General features: G+C 48.4%; 2 protein-coding genes across 2 annotated transcripts; both read right to left on the bottom strand.

The window, feature by feature from the left end:
* Positions 1–1,442: 1,442 nt before the first annotated feature.
* Positions 1,443–2,084, bottom strand: PtA15_11A334 (uncharacterized protein; the record flags this gene model as incomplete). Its single annotated transcript, XM_053161232.1, has 2 exons — positions 1,443–1,489; positions 1,571–2,084. 2 exons carry the CDS (start codon positions 2,082–2,084, stop codon positions 1,443–1,445), a joined length of 561 nt encoding a protein of 186 aa, XP_053025199.1.
* Positions 2,085–2,522: 438 nt separating this feature from the next.
* PtA15_11A333 (uncharacterized protein) lies at positions 2,523–14,793 on the bottom strand (the record flags this gene model as incomplete). The annotated part of the gene is made up of 9 exons (XM_053161231.1): positions 2,523–2,922; positions 2,996–3,064; positions 10,333–12,949; positions 13,061–13,152; positions 13,222–13,354; positions 13,413–13,451; positions 13,620–13,848; positions 13,933–14,143; positions 14,234–14,793. 9 exons carry the CDS (start codon positions 14,791–14,793, stop codon positions 2,523–2,525), a joined length of 4,350 nt encoding a protein of 1,449 aa, XP_053025198.1.
* Between the last annotated feature and the right edge of the window lie 1,971 nt (positions 14,794–16,764).

Below are 16,764 nucleotides of genomic sequence, written 5' to 3'. Positions count from 1 at the left end.
AGAAAGAAGAACTGTTAAAAATGATTAAAAAAGACTTTAAAATTAAAGATCTGGGCAAAGCCCAACATGTTTTGGGAATGAAGATTTCTCACAAGCCAAATGGATCAATTAGAGTTGACCAAGAGCATTATGTCAAAGGATTATTGACTAAATATAATATGGAAGATGCAAAAACTTTGGAACTCCTATGCAATCTAATATCAAGTTGGAAAAAGCAACAGAAGAAGAGATAATAGAGTTCAGTAGATCTGGACATGATTATAGAGCAGCAATAGGATGTTTAAATTACCTATCACAATGCACCAGACCAGATATTACCTATACAGTAGGAATATTATCTCAGTTCTTAGAAAAACCAGGGATGAAGCATTGGCATGCCTTCAAGAGATGCCTGAGATATTTAAAAGGAACTCAAAGCTTAGGTCTTGAATATGTTAAGAGTGAAGATTTTAATCTTGTAGGATATACTGATGCCAGTTGGGCTGAAAATGATTTGAAACAATCCACGAGTGGTTTTACCTATTTTCTGGGAAAGAATCTTATCTCATGGAGATCCAAGAAGATATCAGCAATAAGTCTATCCTCTACAGAATCGGAATATAGAGCATACTTATCCGCTGCACAAGAATCAAAATGGATCAGAAAGATGTTGGAAGATACTTATAAAGTACAGACATATGGGGTACTATTCTCAGATAATCAAGGAGCCATCAAACTAGCCAGTAATCCAGTTTTTCATTCAAGAACAAAACATATAGATGTACATTACAACTATATTAGGGAAGCTGTAAAATACAAAGAAATAGTGTTGGAATATATTCCAACAGCTGAAATGACAGCTGACATAATGACTAAAGCTTTAGATAGAGTTAAACATATAAAGTTTAGTATTAGTCTCAGTCTATCACCTCCTACAGGATTAAGGGGGGGTGTTGAAGGTGTAATCCCTGTAGAAGGGAACATGGCCAGCAGTGATCTAACTGCTGAGACCCATGCTGCCAAGTATAATCAGCTCTCTGCTGCCAATTATGCTCAGCTTCCTGCTGCAGCTGCTTATCACAGTGCAGAAATTAATAAGAAAAGAAATGCTCCAGAGGACTGGAGCATTCCTGCAAGGAGGAGAAAAGTATAGGTACTTTTCTCTCCCATACTTTTGACAATGACTTTTCATTGAGAAAGTACGCTGAGAATCAATCTCTCAGCAGCATTTGTTTACTATAAATACTGGGCTCTCTTTGCCCCTCTTTTTCACATTCATTCTCTCTCATACTTTCATTCTCACTCACACTCTCACACTTGCTCTCACTCACACACATCCACTTTTATCTTGATCTCATCATATATACAACCATAGCCCTGTCTGGTAGCCTTTGCTCAAACAGATAGAAAATAGAATTATTATTGCAAATTTCATACCACAAACTCTACAAACTCAACACGTTTCAGACGCCCGCCGCTTTCTTGCCGCCGGGTGGGGCGGGTTTTCCTCCTGTGGAGATAGAGGTAGAGTACAAGGTTAGCTAACAACGTATTGATTAACTACTTCGTGAGGTAGTGGAGGGTACCTTACGGGATGCAGTCACACGGTGTGAGCCTCTACCACGGTTGGACCCGCCGGGATGGTTTGTGCCTCGGCCGCGATTGGACCCGGCATTTGGGTGAGTTTGAAAACTGACGGTTTTCTTTTGCGGTTTTGGCTTGCGGTCTGGTCGGGGCGGACTGACCTCCATGATATCGTTTTCAGGGGTTTCAGTATGTACAGGACAACCCTTAAGGAGGGGGAGGTAGAGGCACTCCTCGTCCCCGTGTTCCTCATTGCCGCAGATCAAACAGGCTGGGAGAACTTCGATCTCGACCGGTTTACCGCATACGGCGCCGAGTAGCGTATTGGCTCGATCCGTCCAGAAGAGCGTGGCAGGCTCTCCGGAGGGAAGCTCGGTGGTGAGGTAGGAGAGTTCCCCGTTGAAGGTAAGATTACCATTAATCCTCTTGCCTCCGTGCTTTACAGATGAGCAGGCCAAGTCAACCCATCTCGGCTTGGCCAAGATCCCCCAATCAATACGAAGCGGGTACTTCTCCGCCATGGTTTCAGGGGAGTCGTTTAGGTTGATTGGCCCGCAGGCTGGCAGGTGTACTCATAACTTGAGGTGCCAGCCTCAATACATCTTTCTCTCGGCGTCATCGATTGGCATCAAGTTCCACAGGTAAGCACAACGTGCCCCCTTGGTGCCGTAAAAGACTCCCTTTGTCTGACTATTTCTCCCTGGTAACTTCTTGGCGTCTCCAGGGGTCAGATGAATCAGATACTTGTTTGGCCAGTCAACATGGTTCTTCTGGCGGTTGACCGCTGCCGGGTTGAGTGCTAGGGAGGCTAGGGCCGAGTGGAGAGTGGTATCCGGCTTGGCCACAATGGTGCAACCCTTGGCGAGTGCTTGAACACAAAATATGAAGATTTTCTGTGCCTTCTGTGACTCAATACCGTCACAGGGATTGTTACCAAAGCCGTCCCAAAACAATTGGAATCAAATCTGGAGCGGGGTCTTGCGCCAGAGCGCTGCTCTGGCCTTCAACCACGAATCGGTCGACTCTTGGAGGTGAGTAACGTCAGGTTTGACGTCTTTGGTCTCCTTCTGGGGCGGAGAGCTCTCCCTCATGTTGGAGTTTTTGTCCCGGATGATACAAGACATGACCCTTTTGGCAGGACGGGCGGTGACGGTATCCGCGTCATCCTCCTCGCCCTCGTTGTTGTTGTCTTCCTCGCCGGTTGACTCCGCCGCAGTATCTCCCGCATTTTCTTCCGCTCCCGAGTTTTTGGCCACATGGGTTGCTGTGGGGGACGGGGCTCCGGCGGTGTGTTCAATCTTGGCCACCTTTCTTTTGGAGGAGGTGGTCTTGGCGTTGACAGGGGCAAGAGGGGCCATTCTGCAGTGTAAGAGAGTGACAGTTTGGTAAGCTCAAAAGTTGATCAGTCCGGCCTCTTTGTAGAACGGCTTACTGATATGTTTTGCTTTTGTTGATGTTAGCCGACAAGGACGTGACAAACAAGGCGATGCCGCGGGGTTTCCTGTGAGTAGGGAAGCACGAAGACATCATAAGCAACCTGTTGTATCATGTGGGGGTAATGAACTAACAATGGTACTTTTGGCTTTTGTAACGTTACCGATGCGCAGATTAGTCGTTCTGGTCTTGATAAAGCTCAAGATAGCTAAATTATTAGACTTTTGGGAAGCGGGTGTGATAGCAATCTGGGGTGCCTGGGTTTTCAGGTCAGAGCAATTGGTTCCCTTATAACTGCTTCTGCGACTTTCTTAGGATAAGCCGCGGCTCGATCCTGGTGAGATTGCATTTGATACTGTTCATTGCATGCTCTAGGAAGTGCAGCACTGCTGACTGATCCGGATAGATAGATCTGCATTGTAGAGGTCAACTGTTTACGATCTTGTGGATTCGATTGGCCGTTGTGATCCTTTGTGAGGTCATACTACAGAGACGTTTGTTGCTTCTATCTTTTGTACAGTTGAGTCAATGTTTGACTAACATGCACTGCTTGTGTTGGTGAGTGTCCTGCCATAGTTTATCTTTTGAGTCAAGATGTGCGTGGAGGATCGGCTGAGCATGGGAACAAGAGATGAGTCTCTTTCAGTTTGTATATGTGAGTTCAGTATTTGTTCCCTCGAACGGTAGTTCTACTACCGATCGTTATTTTATCTCACATCAATTGATTGATGTAGTAGATATTGAAGTTTTTGTTATCCCTTCGTTCACTAGCGGGGCTTTTCTCTAGGCCCAGACAACAGTGTGTGCGAGGGCGTTATCCTTGCGGATTGCGTGCACGGTTTGAACAATATTTTTGATTGTTTGTACGGTTGGTGTTCTTAGGGCCATCCGATAGACTCCCCACCCCTTCATGGGGGTCGTTGTCAGAGGTATCATTTTTGCAATATCTGGTTTTGGCTTTGACAACCTTTTCTCCCTGCCCGTTGTGTGACAGGGAGTGGTGATCACCTGGAGCATTTAGTTTTGGAACGTTTGATCGGCTGATCGAGCGTTTCTGCTCTTAGCTCAACAGTTTTAGTGCTTGGGTTAGTAGATACCCTGCGACTGATACAGCTGGTGTTGGCAATAGAGAGTTGACCGATACATTCTCTTTTTTGTTTGCAGGGTGTTTCAGCTGTTTTTTGAGAGGTTTAGGCATGGCTTGCGCGCCTGATTTCTGATAACACGTACGTTTGTTCGGTTATCAGGAGTTCATCTCTCCGGTAATTGTCAGAGCGATCAGGTTAAGAACATCTACTGTTATTATTTTGACGTTGTATTGTTACCGGTGCGTGGACTTGTGGTTTGTGTACCACTACTGTTTATTAGGCCAAAAAAGTGAAATTGAAGTGTATCATGAGTGATACATAGTTTAAGTTACTAGTATACCAGACTTGTTGGCCATCTGGGACAACAATTGATGTATCCCAGTTCTTTTACTTGCCAACAGTATTCAGATTTGTATTTCTGCACAAATAGCTGTGTTGATTGATGGTCAAGTTTGTGAGGGAAAGTTGAAGATGTGCATGGGGATGTACATAGGGATCCTTAGGTCCTTGTTTCTATTATATAGATTTTGTTGTACTGAAAAGATAGAGTATCTTTATTGTTGAGAAAGGTTTTTACGCTTGTCTCATCCACCAGGGTTTACTGCTCCTCAGGTTCAGTAATTTCCATTATTGGAGTATATTCTGGTGTTGTGGGTCTGCCAGTCTAGTATGGTTAGATGTGTACAACATTTTGGTATGTGAGCATCCCACATTTCTGTGCAGGTGTGGGTATTAGAGAGTCTGTGAGATAAGCTGCGGGATGGTAGCTAGGTATCAGGACTTTTTTATGTTTCTCTGCTATCATGTTGTGTTCTGGGATTGTATGTACACATGTAGTATATCTATGTTAGATGGGAGTTTTGTTACAATCTCAGGTGCCGGTGAGGCATTCTCATTGGGAAACATTGGTGTCTTAACCTATGTTCACTCCGTTCCTAAGTTACCAGGCTAAACCAGATACCTCATACTTGGGATACAGTCTGGATAGGATGTGAGTAGTATGAGAGAGTATATTCTAGGTTTGTAGACCGTAGAGAAGGGTGTACAGACTCTATTAACACTGTGTATGTTTCTGCTTACATAGATCAGTGAGGTGGAGAGTATACTCTGGGTGTAGATGATAGGAGAGAGGGGTTTTTATGGCCGTATCATGGAAGTACTCATTGGTATAATGGAGTTGGGGTATGGGGGCCCAGCATCCGGTACTCATGATATCCTCCCATTGGTAGGAGAGTTAAGGGCTCTTCTGCTTCCAATTTGGGAGAGTCGCTCAATCACCCGGTTTATCTTGATGTGTTGCGTAAGAGAATTTTTTACTTTTTGCATTGCAATTTCAGATAAAGGAGATACATACAGCTTTGATCATTATACTACATTAATGGATCAGTTGTAGTGGTTTGGGAGAAAGAGAATACATCTACAGTGAGGAGTAGTTGTATAAAACAAGGTAGAAAGTGTACAGAGTTGTAAATGTAAGTTATTTTCCTTCTATATAACGGGGGTTATAATAGGAGGACTACACAAACACTAAATCCATATGGGGTGGATATGTTGTGAAGGTGTAGTGTAAAAAGAGAATAAAATGTAAAGAAAACATAGTTATGAGCCGCAGCGCGGGCTTGCACGTCAGCACATTCATGGTTTGAGAGGCTTTAGATCCAAGCACTACAAGAAAAAATGAGCAATTGGTGTCAGTTGAAATGCAATTACTTTTTTCAATACTTTGATTAGAACCTGGGTCCTTCCAAGGTCATTCAATGCATAATGCCATACTAGCTCAGCATGGCCTAGTTCTGAGCCTCACAAACATCCCCTTGCAGCACAGTGCTCAACACTGAGCCCAGGAGTACGTGCCTGGGACAAAGCACTACACAGGCACTTCATGCCCTTGGTGGCTGGTGCCAAAACCTAAACCCTTTTCAAACAGGCGGAATCCCTCCATGTGTAAGGGTGATGCCTGAGCAACTTCTAGTACCAAACTAGATGGATTACAATTCTAGCCAGGAGAGAGAAGAACTCTCTCTTACCCTGCAGCTTATGAGTGAAAGAAAAGAAAACACGAAAACAGAAGAACAAACACAATAGGGCTTACCTACCTAGTCAGGAGAGAGGAGAACTCTCTGCCGGATTAGAGAAGCATGGTGAAAAGGCTAATGCCATGAACATTTCTGTGAAACCCCGGAGTGGAGTGGGGCTTCACACCATGTATGTCTAGACACCCAGACTGGGTCAAAAGTGTCTTACCTTACTGCGGATCAACAACATTATACAACAGTGTCAACCGGGATGAATCTCCTGGTCAACAACATACAACTGTGTCAATCTGGAGGAAACTCTCCTAGTTGAAAACTTTACACTACATTCCATAGCTGGTCAACACCTGCCATCAATTGGACCCACCAGTCATTCAACCCAGTCATTGAGTGGATAGACACCCTACTTGATGACCCAACCTGGTGATTGAGTGGATAACCAATTCACACTCCACTCAACAACCCAGTCACCTGGGCATTAAGTGGATGGTACACACTCGTTCTGACCATTGAACACTGTAGCTTTTATAATCAATTCTGCTCTTTTGCAGCCTGTCATCCAGAGACAACTGAGTTTGACCCTGGCACCATGTTAAGCAATAAACACATTTAAGATGTGATCCCCGGATATATTTCAAATGCAAAATTTGGCAGCCATACATTGAATTAGCCTGGTTCACGTTGGACTTTGACTAGCAAGACTTGAATAACAATCATGTGCGTTTAAAGTCAGCTCTTGCTGAAAGTCAGAATCCCACGGCCATTTTCAAGCTTTTTAAGCTCAATTTTTTATCAATCAGCAACACTAATTTTAGTCAGGGGCATAAATGCCCCAACATGAACCAGGCTATTGAGTAGGCACCGGTTATATGTGATAAATGGACAAATTTATCACGCGCAACCCAAAGTTTGCCCCCCATCTCCACCAAAATTTGGACCCACGGGTTGCCCGTGATAAATGAGCACATTTATCACATATAATGTAGTGTCCAAATGGGGCCGTAAATTCAAATACCATAGTGCACAACTTGTCTTATACCCCCGACAGGCTTTCTACTTTTTCAATGATTTAATCCTGGAAAACAAAATCAATGTCTCTTGGACCAGCACACACAGCCACTAGCCGGCGTCTAGACAAAGATATTGGGACCAACTAAAATGGTGGGCCCAGGGACTGGGGGGCTAGTTTTTCAATTTTGGGAGGGGGAGTGTTGAAGGACTACAGGTGCAAGCAGGAGTATCCAATATCACATGTACTAACTACAACATATTATGTAATTAGTAGCTAAACCTAACTGGTGATACTAGCCTGGTTCACATTGAATTTTTAAGGCCATTTTTATCCATCTTATCATTAAATTTATCATTCTTTTCAAGTTGGTCAGATTCCTCTGAAATCACTTTTTCTGATGAGTGAAAAATTTGTTGAAATTTTATGATAAAATCAGATAAAAATAGATTTGAAGTTGCCAACGTGAACCGGGCTACTTTGTTGATTTTCATCAGGTCAGGTTTATATCTTGTACTTAGCCTCTTGGTTCCAATCTCCTTTCACTACAAACATTTATTATCTAGCATTTAAGGTGTTCAAAGTTGAAATCATAAGATTTTTGAATCATAAAACTTTTGGGTGATAATTTTTTATGTACCATTTTCAAACTATTCTGCTTTGAGTGTTTGGGTGGTACAGATTTTTTCTGCTTAAAATCTTCTGATTTTATGATGCTATGATTTTATGCAAGTCAACTTTGAACACCTTAATTGTAATCAAGGGGATAAATATCCAACCCAGTCCTCAATTGGATACACACCCACTCAATGAACAACCTGGTCATCAAGTGGATACACACTTGCTTGACAACAAGCCCTGTCTAACAAGATGCCTCAGGCAAATGGGTACTGGTTAGCTTGGCACTGACAAATCTTGGTATGGTGATTGCATAGTGTAATGGTTTACTAACCTGGTCAGTACAGTCCTGTCACTGATGAATCTTAGCTTTAATCTTGGTGAGGAAACACTACAAACATTTATTATTTTGCCCCCCAAAAAAATAAAAGTCAACATGAAAAAAAAAAACCAAAATTTCACTCAGGGGAACAAACTGAGCATGCTGAGCCAAAAAAATAAAATGTCACAAACTGAGCAAAACTCATTGGACAATGTTTTGGGATGGTTTTTTTTCACGGGCCTGGCGGGCCTGGAGCGGGCTTGAGCAGGCCTTGAGCGGGCCTGAGACGGGCCTACCCCAAAAGCACATTGGGTCAGTATTAAAGGAGTTTTGCCTTGCCCTGGGAGCTTCTGGGGCTTTTGATGGGCCCAAAATCTCAACATGGGCTTTTGGTGGTCTAGAAGTATCAACTCGGGCCACTGAATAGCCCATGGGCCTTCAAATTCCCAGAAAGCCCATCATGAGCCCCCACATAGCTAATGGGCTCTTGGTTGCCCATGAAGATCCCTATGGGCCAACAGATACTTCCATCATGGGATCCCATGGGCTTTTTGCCTCCTTTCTGGGCCACAAAAAGCCCATGGGGAGCGTTTTGGACCACCAAAAGCCCATGAGGATATCTGTTGGCCCATGGAGATCTTCATGGGCCACCAAAAGCCCATGAGGGTATCTGTTGGCCCATGGAGATCTTCATGGGCTACCAAGAGCCGATTAGCTATGTGGGGGCTCATGGTGGGCTTTCTGGGAATTCAAAGGCTCATGGGCTATTCAGTGGCCCGAGTTGATACTTCTAGACCACCAAAAGCCCATGTTGAGATTTTGGGCCCATCAAAAGCCCCAGAAGCTCCCAGGGCAAGGCAAAACTCCTTTAATACTGACCCAATGTGCTTTTGGGGTAGGCCCGTCTCAGGCCCGCTCAAGGCCTGCTCAAGCCCGCTCCAGGCCCGCCAGGCCCGTGAAAAAAAACCATCCCAAAACATTGTCCAATGAGTTTTGCTCAGTTTGTGACATTTTATTTTTTTGGCTCAGCATGCTCAGTTTGTTCCCCTGAGTGAAATTTTGGTTTTTTTTTTTTTCATGTTGACTTTTATTTTTTTGGGGGGCAAAATAATAAATGTTTGTAGTGTTTCCTCACCAAGATTAAAGCTAAGATTCATCAGTGACAGGACTGTACTGACCAGGTTAGTAAACCATTACACTATGCAATCACCATACCAAGATTTGTCAGTGCCAAGCTAACCAGTACCCATTTGCCTGAGGCATCTTGTTAGACAGGGCTTGTTGTCAAGCAAGTGTGTATCCACTTGATGACCAGGTTGTTCATTGAGTGGGTGTGTATCCAATTGAGGACTGGGTTGGATATTTATCCCCTTGATTACAATTAAGGTGTTCAAAGTTGACTTGCATAAAATCATAGCATCATAAAATCAGAAGATTTTAAGCAGAAAAAATCTGTACCACCCAAACACTCAAAGCAGAATAGTTTGAAAATGGTACATAAAAAATTATCACCCAAAAGTTTTATGATTCAAAAATCTTATGATTTCAACTTTGAACACCTTAAATGCTAGGACATTGAGTGGAATGTTATATTGGATTGCTATCACTTTGCATTACATATGGGCTATAAATACAATGGTTTGAAAAATTACTCAAATTGTGCCCAAAGGAAGAATTTTGCAACTCATGCCCAAATTGGGTGTCAAAGGAGAAGGTATGCAAAATGAGTGGTGTGAATTACACTCCAGTTTCCTCAAAAAAGAACTTTGCAAGACATTTGCTGCACACTTTACACTTCAACCATTACAGGATTTCCCATGTGGGAAATCCTGTAAAGTTGTCTGGGAAATCCTGTAATGGAACATTTATTTGAGTTTTTTTTTCTCACATGAAAAGTCATTTCTGTTTTTTTCCTTTCACTCATGATGCAAAAAAATGGCACAGGTATGGAAACATCATGTATTTGTTTCTCATGTGCAAGTTAATGAAGAAGATAGGGGTTATTTCTACTGTACAACATGGAGAGGAAACGGTGAGGAGTAAACCTACTGTACAACATGGAGAGGAAATGGCGAGAGTATAACAAGAAAAATCATTCAAACAACTGGGAAAAACCACTACCAGCTTTGCAAAAAGAAGCCATTGGGGTCAGATCTTCCGCCAATCTTCATCATTATTGGCAACGATTTGTAAGCGGACAGATCGCTCGACGGACTCAAAGGCACTGGTCGGAAAGTGCGTTTCCTTGCATAGTTGGGGTCGTACCTGCCGTCAACGGTGCATCTGCCGTGCTTCATAAAGCGGTATTTGCTGGAGAGGGCGCTGGCGTAAGATTTTGGCTTCTTGGCGGGAAGCACTGTGGCCTCTGTGGCCGGCATGTCGAGGGCAGGGAGAGAGGGGCTGATGAGCTCCTCGGCGGGAGGCACCGTGGCCTCTTCGGCGGCCAAGTTGAGGGCAGGGAGAGAGGGGCTGATGGGCTCATCGGCGGGAGGCACCGTGGCCTCTTTGGCGGCCAAGTTGAGGGTAGGGAGAGAGGGGCTGGTGGGCGCCTCGGCGGGAGGCACCGTGGCCTGTTCGGCGGCTAAGTCAATCGTGGGTAGCAAGGGGGCGGTGGACTCTTCAGTAGCGTGTTCTGTCTCCTCTTTGGCGGCCAAGTCGAGGGTGGGGAGGGAAGAGCTGGTGGGCTCCTCGGCGGGAAGCACCGTGGCCTCTTCGGCGGCCATGTCGAGGGCAGGGAGAGAGGGGCTGGTGGGCGCCTCGGCCGGAGGCACCCTGGCCTCTTTAGCGGCTAAGTCAATCGTGGGTAGCAAGGAGGCAGTGGGCTCTTCAGCAGCAACTTCTGGGGCCTCTTCGGCGGCCAGGTCGAGAATAGGGAGGGAAGAGCTGGTGAGCTCCTCAGCGGGAAGCACCGTGGCCTCTTCGGCGGCCATGTCGAGGGCAGGGAGAGAGGAGCTGGTTGGCTCCTCAGCGGGAAGCACCGTAGCCTCTGCGGCGGCCAAGTCGAGGGTAGGGGGGGAAGAGCTGGTGGGCTCCTTGGCGGGAAGCACTCTGACCTCTTCGGCAGCCATGTCGAGGGCAGGGAGAGAGGGGCTGGTTGGCTCCTTGGCGGGAAGCACTGTAGCCTCTGCGGCGGCCAAGTCAAGGGTAGGGAGGGAAGAGCTGGTGGGCTCCTCGGCGGGAAGCAATTCGACATCTGCAGCCGGCATGTTGAGGGCAGGGAGAGAGGGGCTGGTGGGCGCCTCGGCGGGAGGCACCGTGGCCTCTTCAGCAGCTAAGTCGATCGTGGGTAGTAAGGGGGCGGTGAGCTCTTCAGCAGAAACCTCTGGGGCCTCTTCGGCGGCCATGTCGAGGGCAGGGAGAGAGGGGCTGGTTGGCTCCTCGGTGGGAAGCACTCTGACCTCTTTGGCGGCCATGTCGAGAGCAGGGAGAGAGGGGCTGGTTTGCTCCTCGGCGGGAAGCACCGTAGCCTCTGCGGCGGCCAAGTCGAGGGTAGGGGGGGAAGAGCTGGTGGCCTCCTCGGCGGGAAGCACTCTGACCTCTTCGGCAGCCATGTCGAGGGCAGGGAGAGAGGGGCTGGTTGGCTCCTTGGCGGGAAGCACTGTAGCCTCTGCGGCGGCCAAGTCAAGGGTAGGGAGGGAAGAGCTGGTGGGCTCCTCGGCGTGAAGCACTCTGACCTCTTCTGCGGCCATGTCGAGGGCAGGGAGAGAGGGGCTGGTTGGCTCCTCGGCGGGAAGCACCGTAGCCTCTGCGGCGGCCAAGTCGAGGGTAGGGAGGGAAGAGCTGGTGGGCTCCTCGGCAGGAAGCACTCTGACCTCTTCGGCGGCCATGTTGAGGGCAGGGAGAGAGGGGCTGGTTGGCTCCTCGGCGGGAAGCACCACAGCCTCTGCGGCGGCCAAGTCGAGGGTAGGGAGGGAAGAGCTGGTGGGCCCCTCGGCGGGAAGCACTCTGACCTCTTTGGCGGCCATGTCGAGGGCAGGGAGAGAGGGGCTGGTTGGCTCCTCGGCAGGAAGCACCGTAGCCTCTGCGGCGGCCAAGTCGAGGGTAGGGAGGGAAGAGCTGGTGGGCTCCTTGGCGGGAAGCAATTCAACATCTGCAGCCGGCATGTTGAGGGCAGGGAGAGAGGGGCTGGTGGGCGCCTCGGCGGGAGGCACCGTGGCCTCTTCGGCGGCTAAGTCGATTGTGGGTAGCAAGGGGGCGGTGGGCTCTTCAGCAGCAACCTCTGGGGCCTCTTTGGCGGCCAAGTCGAGGGTAGGGAGGGAAGAGCTGGTGTGCTCCTCGGCGGGAAGCACCGTGGCCTCTTCGGCGGCCATGTCGAGGGCAGGGAGAGAGGGGCTGGTGGGCTCCTCGGCGGGAGGCACCGTGGCCTCTTCGGCGGCTAAGTCGATTGTGAGTAGCAAGGGGGCGGTGGGCTCTTCAGCAGCAACTTCTGGGGCCTCTTCGGCCGCCAAGTCGAGGGTGGTGAGCTCCTCGGCCGGAACTTCTGTGGCATCTTGGGCCGCCAAGTCAAGGGCAGGGAGAGAGGGGCTGGTTGGCTCCTTGGCGGGAAGCACCGAAGCCTCTGCGGCGGCCAAGTTGAGGGTAGGGAGGGAAGACCTGGTTGGCTTCTTGGCGGGAAGCACTCTGGCCTCTGCGGCCGGCATGTCGGGGGCAGGGAGAGAGGGGCTGGTGGGCTCCTTGGCGGGATGCACCGTGGCCTCTTCGGCGGCCATGCCAATCGCGGGTAGCAAGGGGGTGGTGGTGGGCTCTTCAGCAGCATGTTTTGGGGCCTCTTCGGCAGCCAAGTCAAGGGTAGGGAGGGAAGAGCTGGTGGGCTCCTCGGCGGGAAGCACTGTGGCCTCTGCGGCCGGCATGTCGAGGGCAGGGAGAGAGGGGGCGGTGGGCTCTTCAGCATCAATCACAGGCGGCACGCGAGGTTGCTCGGAGGGAAAAGAAGGGTTATATCATCTTTTGCGGCCATGGCAAGGTTCATCGGGTCGGGAAAGCGAAGTGCTACCGGGCAAAAATTGAACTGGTGACTGGTAACCTGTGAGGCTGCTTGACCAAATGTTGGGGCTGATACCTTGAGCGGGATTCTGGTTGCGCGTTCTGCAGTAGTGGAGGCGTGAAACAATTATTAACTTTGGAACTGAGAAATGAGGGGGGAAAGTACTGAACTCACCGGCCAAGGTGCTGGCACCAAAGTTGATAGGCAAGATTGCTCGATGAACAGGTAAGGGATTGGCGTCTTGCGCAGAAAGCATGGGCGGCCTGCTGGTTGGGCGTTCTGCAATAGTGGTGACGTGAAACGCTAAAGTGGAACAACAGTTAATTTGGAACCAGAGAAGTGGGGAAAGAGCTGAACTTACCGGCCGAGGTGCTGGCACCAAAGTTGGTTGGCACAATCGCTCAATGACCAGGTAAAGGATCAGCGTCTTGCGCAGAACGCAGGTAATCTGTTGGAAAAAACGGATCCGCGCACGTCTGGAATGTAGGTTCTGGAAAAGGAATCGAAAGATGGGTTATTAAGTGGTTGAGAAGATGAGGCCATGGGAATTGGGCTACAATTTACTGACCCATATGTTGAGCACTCTGAGGCCATTCAAGGGTGCTCAGCAACTGGTAAATGGCACTCTGAATAAACGGGTCATCGTCGTCTCCTTCAATGTGACTATTGAAATTGATAAGAGGGGTGTGTGGTGCTGCTTCTGAAACTTGGGATGGCTTTATTGGTGTGGGGAGCCCACTAGGTGGCGTGGATTCCAGCGTGTTTTTAGGCTCTGTCTTGGAGGACGATTCGGGAATCTTCGTTTATTGGTTTAAAGGTAAGGCTTGGGGGCCTTTCCCAGCCTTCAGGGGGCCTAGGTCTGGGGCTGCGCAAATGCCAACCCAGTTCTTGATATTGTTGGGTGCAGGGGTCGATGACTGGCGGTTGAGATTGACACCCGCGTTGGTCAAGTCAATGGAGGAGGTAAGCGGGGTCGATGGGCCGGTGTCAAAATCGCCAGACGCAATTCTCATCAGAGTTTTGCCCTCGGATTCGTCGGAGGAGTCCTGGCGGGGACCTGGTTCTGCTTCTTCTGGGTGAGCTAGGGAGCTTCTAGCCATGTCACCATGGCAATGGCTGGGAGAGTGACGGGGACTGCGAACACGACGCGGGTGGTCTGGAGGGCTTCCCGGCGGGCGTTACCGGTGTTGCGAGGACGGCGCGGGTGGGCTGGAGGGCTTCCCGGCGGGCGTTACCGGTGTTGCGAGGACGGCGCGGGTGGGCTGGAGGGCTTCCCGGCGGGCTGGCAGGGCGGGCATTACCAGTGTTGCGAGGACAGCGCGGGTGGGCTGGAGGGCTTCCCGGCGGGCTGGCAGGGCGGGCGTTACCGGTGTTGCGAGGACGGAGCGGGTGGGCTGGAGGGCCTTCCGGCGGGCTGGTAGGGCGGGCATTATCGGTGTTGCGAGGACGACGAACCCCACGCGGCTGAGCAGGAGGACTTCCAGCCGGACTGACAGGGCGGGTATGACCGGTGTTGCAAGGAAGACGCAGGTGGGCTGGAGGGCTTCCAGGCGGGCTAGCAGGGGGTGGGCTGCGAGACTGGCAAGGACGACTCCGACGGGGGCGGGTGGAAGGAGGGAGCTGGATAGCTTCGTACAACGGGACCAGCGACCCCCTCGAGCGAGTGACAATTTGATAGTCTTGGGTCGGTTGCGGCGGCGCAGAAGTAGGTGCAACCTGCTCAGGTTGGGCTGAGAAGACATGTCAGAAAAATAATGAGCAAATTGTCGGAGTGAATTAGAGAACCCACATACCAGCTGCTGCACTGATGGTTGTTTGAGCTAAACTGACTCTTGAGCCGGAGCGGCCCGTCCTTGGATTACGGGTCTGTGGGGGCGCGGTTTCGGGGGCGGGGGGACGTCTTTGCTGTCGGTGTGGAACTACTCAAGGGGGAGAATAGAGCTTGGAAGGGAAATGGATAGCAACACTAGTACTAATGTAAGCTATGCAAGGGTGCTGATGAGGCTGCCTTCCTGACTAATGCTGAGGGGATGAGAGTAACACTAAGAAAAAGAAGAAAAAGGTGTGGCTGATTTCTGCTTGATCTTAGGAGCTAGTACTATGAGCTTTAACTACTGACTACTGAGGGTAAGAGAGTTGGAGGAGTGATGAGAGTGGGGAATGCAATGGCAAGGTTTAATGGCAAGGGGTTGATGAGAATGGGCACTTATAATTTCTGTATCTAAAATTATCTATAAATTCTGCATAAGGTACAAGTGAGGGGGGAAAGACAGTTCTTATATGAAGGAAGGATGAGCACAGACAATAAGGAGTTCTGGCTATGAGAATGAAGGTTGTACAAATGAGGAAGAGTGATGTGAACATAGTAACAGTATGTAATGATGAGCAATGCTGAAAGGGGAATGCTGGTTATGGGAATAAAAGAATGTACTAATGGGGAAGAGTGATGAGAACATAGTAACTACTTGTAATGATGAGCACTACTGAAAGAGGTAAGCACAGATCCAATGATGTAATGTGTACAATAGGCATAGTACATAATGAGAAATGTATGTAAAGGGTTTAGTATGTGAGAATAAATATGTAAAAAGAATGGGATGTAATGATTCAACTAAGTTACTAATGAAATGAGTATTGTAAGTAATGAAGACTGTAAGGTTTCTGTAAGTCTTATATCCTCTATAACTATTGATCCATTGAAGATAAGGGGGTACTATGTATGAGTGACTATAGGTGAAATTTGGCGTAGAATCTGAATATGCAATAATAATGAAGTATTTGTGAAGGGTTATGGGGGAAATGGGAAATGTAATGATGAATGTATGTAAAGAAAAGCAATAAAATACTACTTATGGTTTGGAATGGAGCACCACAACACATGTCTAATTTCAAACCTCCTGGGTGTGTGATATCGTAACGCCCTTCCGTTACGGTTAACGGTAACGCTAACAAGAGAAAAACCATTACGATATTGGCACGTTACCAATAACCATACTGTAACTACCCGCCGTTGCCGGTGTGTTGCCATCAGCCCAGAGCTTGATCTCCGCCAAGCGGGACTTGGCTGTGTGCCAAGCTCTGCCCCCCGCGCAAGCTGCCCGATCAATCCTGCTGGGCACATACCCAACCTCCAGAGGCATTCGGCCAAGCGGGAGTTGGATATGTGCCCAGACGCGCTTGCAACACCATATTCCCCATGCCTCCGGTCATATAGAAGACAGTTGATTTTTTTAAACTTGTACACATACATCAGCACATAAGCTGAAGTTTATTGCTTTCTGGCCTCCTCCCACTCAAACTGTTCTTCTCGTCTTTTATTCCTTTTGTGATTTGGGCCCCGTTTGGCTGCCGCGTTATACATCATAAATGGTTGAATTTATGACGCCGCAACCCAAAGTTTGCCCCCCGTTGCCACCAAAACGTTGAAACCCCCGGGGGTTGCGCGTCATAAATTTGACCATTTATGACGTATAACGCAGCAGCCAAACGGGGCCTTGGTCTTTTATATCTCAAATTCAGCTTCCCAGATACCAAGCCTGTACTCAACTGTTGTTCCTAGCCACAAATGTTTATAAGTAATTGATCTTACCCTGATGCCCTTAAGATTAAAAATTGACATCTTTCTGTTGATTTTTGAAATGAAGTCTCTCCAATGCTCTCCCTTACATCTGTTTGTGCGTTTTTTAAACCGTGGAATGTGTAACACATTCAAA

Source organism: Puccinia triticina, chromosome 11A (genome assembly GCF_026914185.1).
Source record: "Puccinia triticina chromosome 11A, complete sequence".
Classification (NCBI taxonomy): domain Eukaryota; kingdom Fungi; phylum Basidiomycota; class Pucciniomycetes; order Pucciniales; family Pucciniaceae; genus Puccinia; species Puccinia triticina.
Note: the sequence above shows the minus strand (reverse complement) of the source record. Positions and strands in the feature narration are given on the sequence as shown.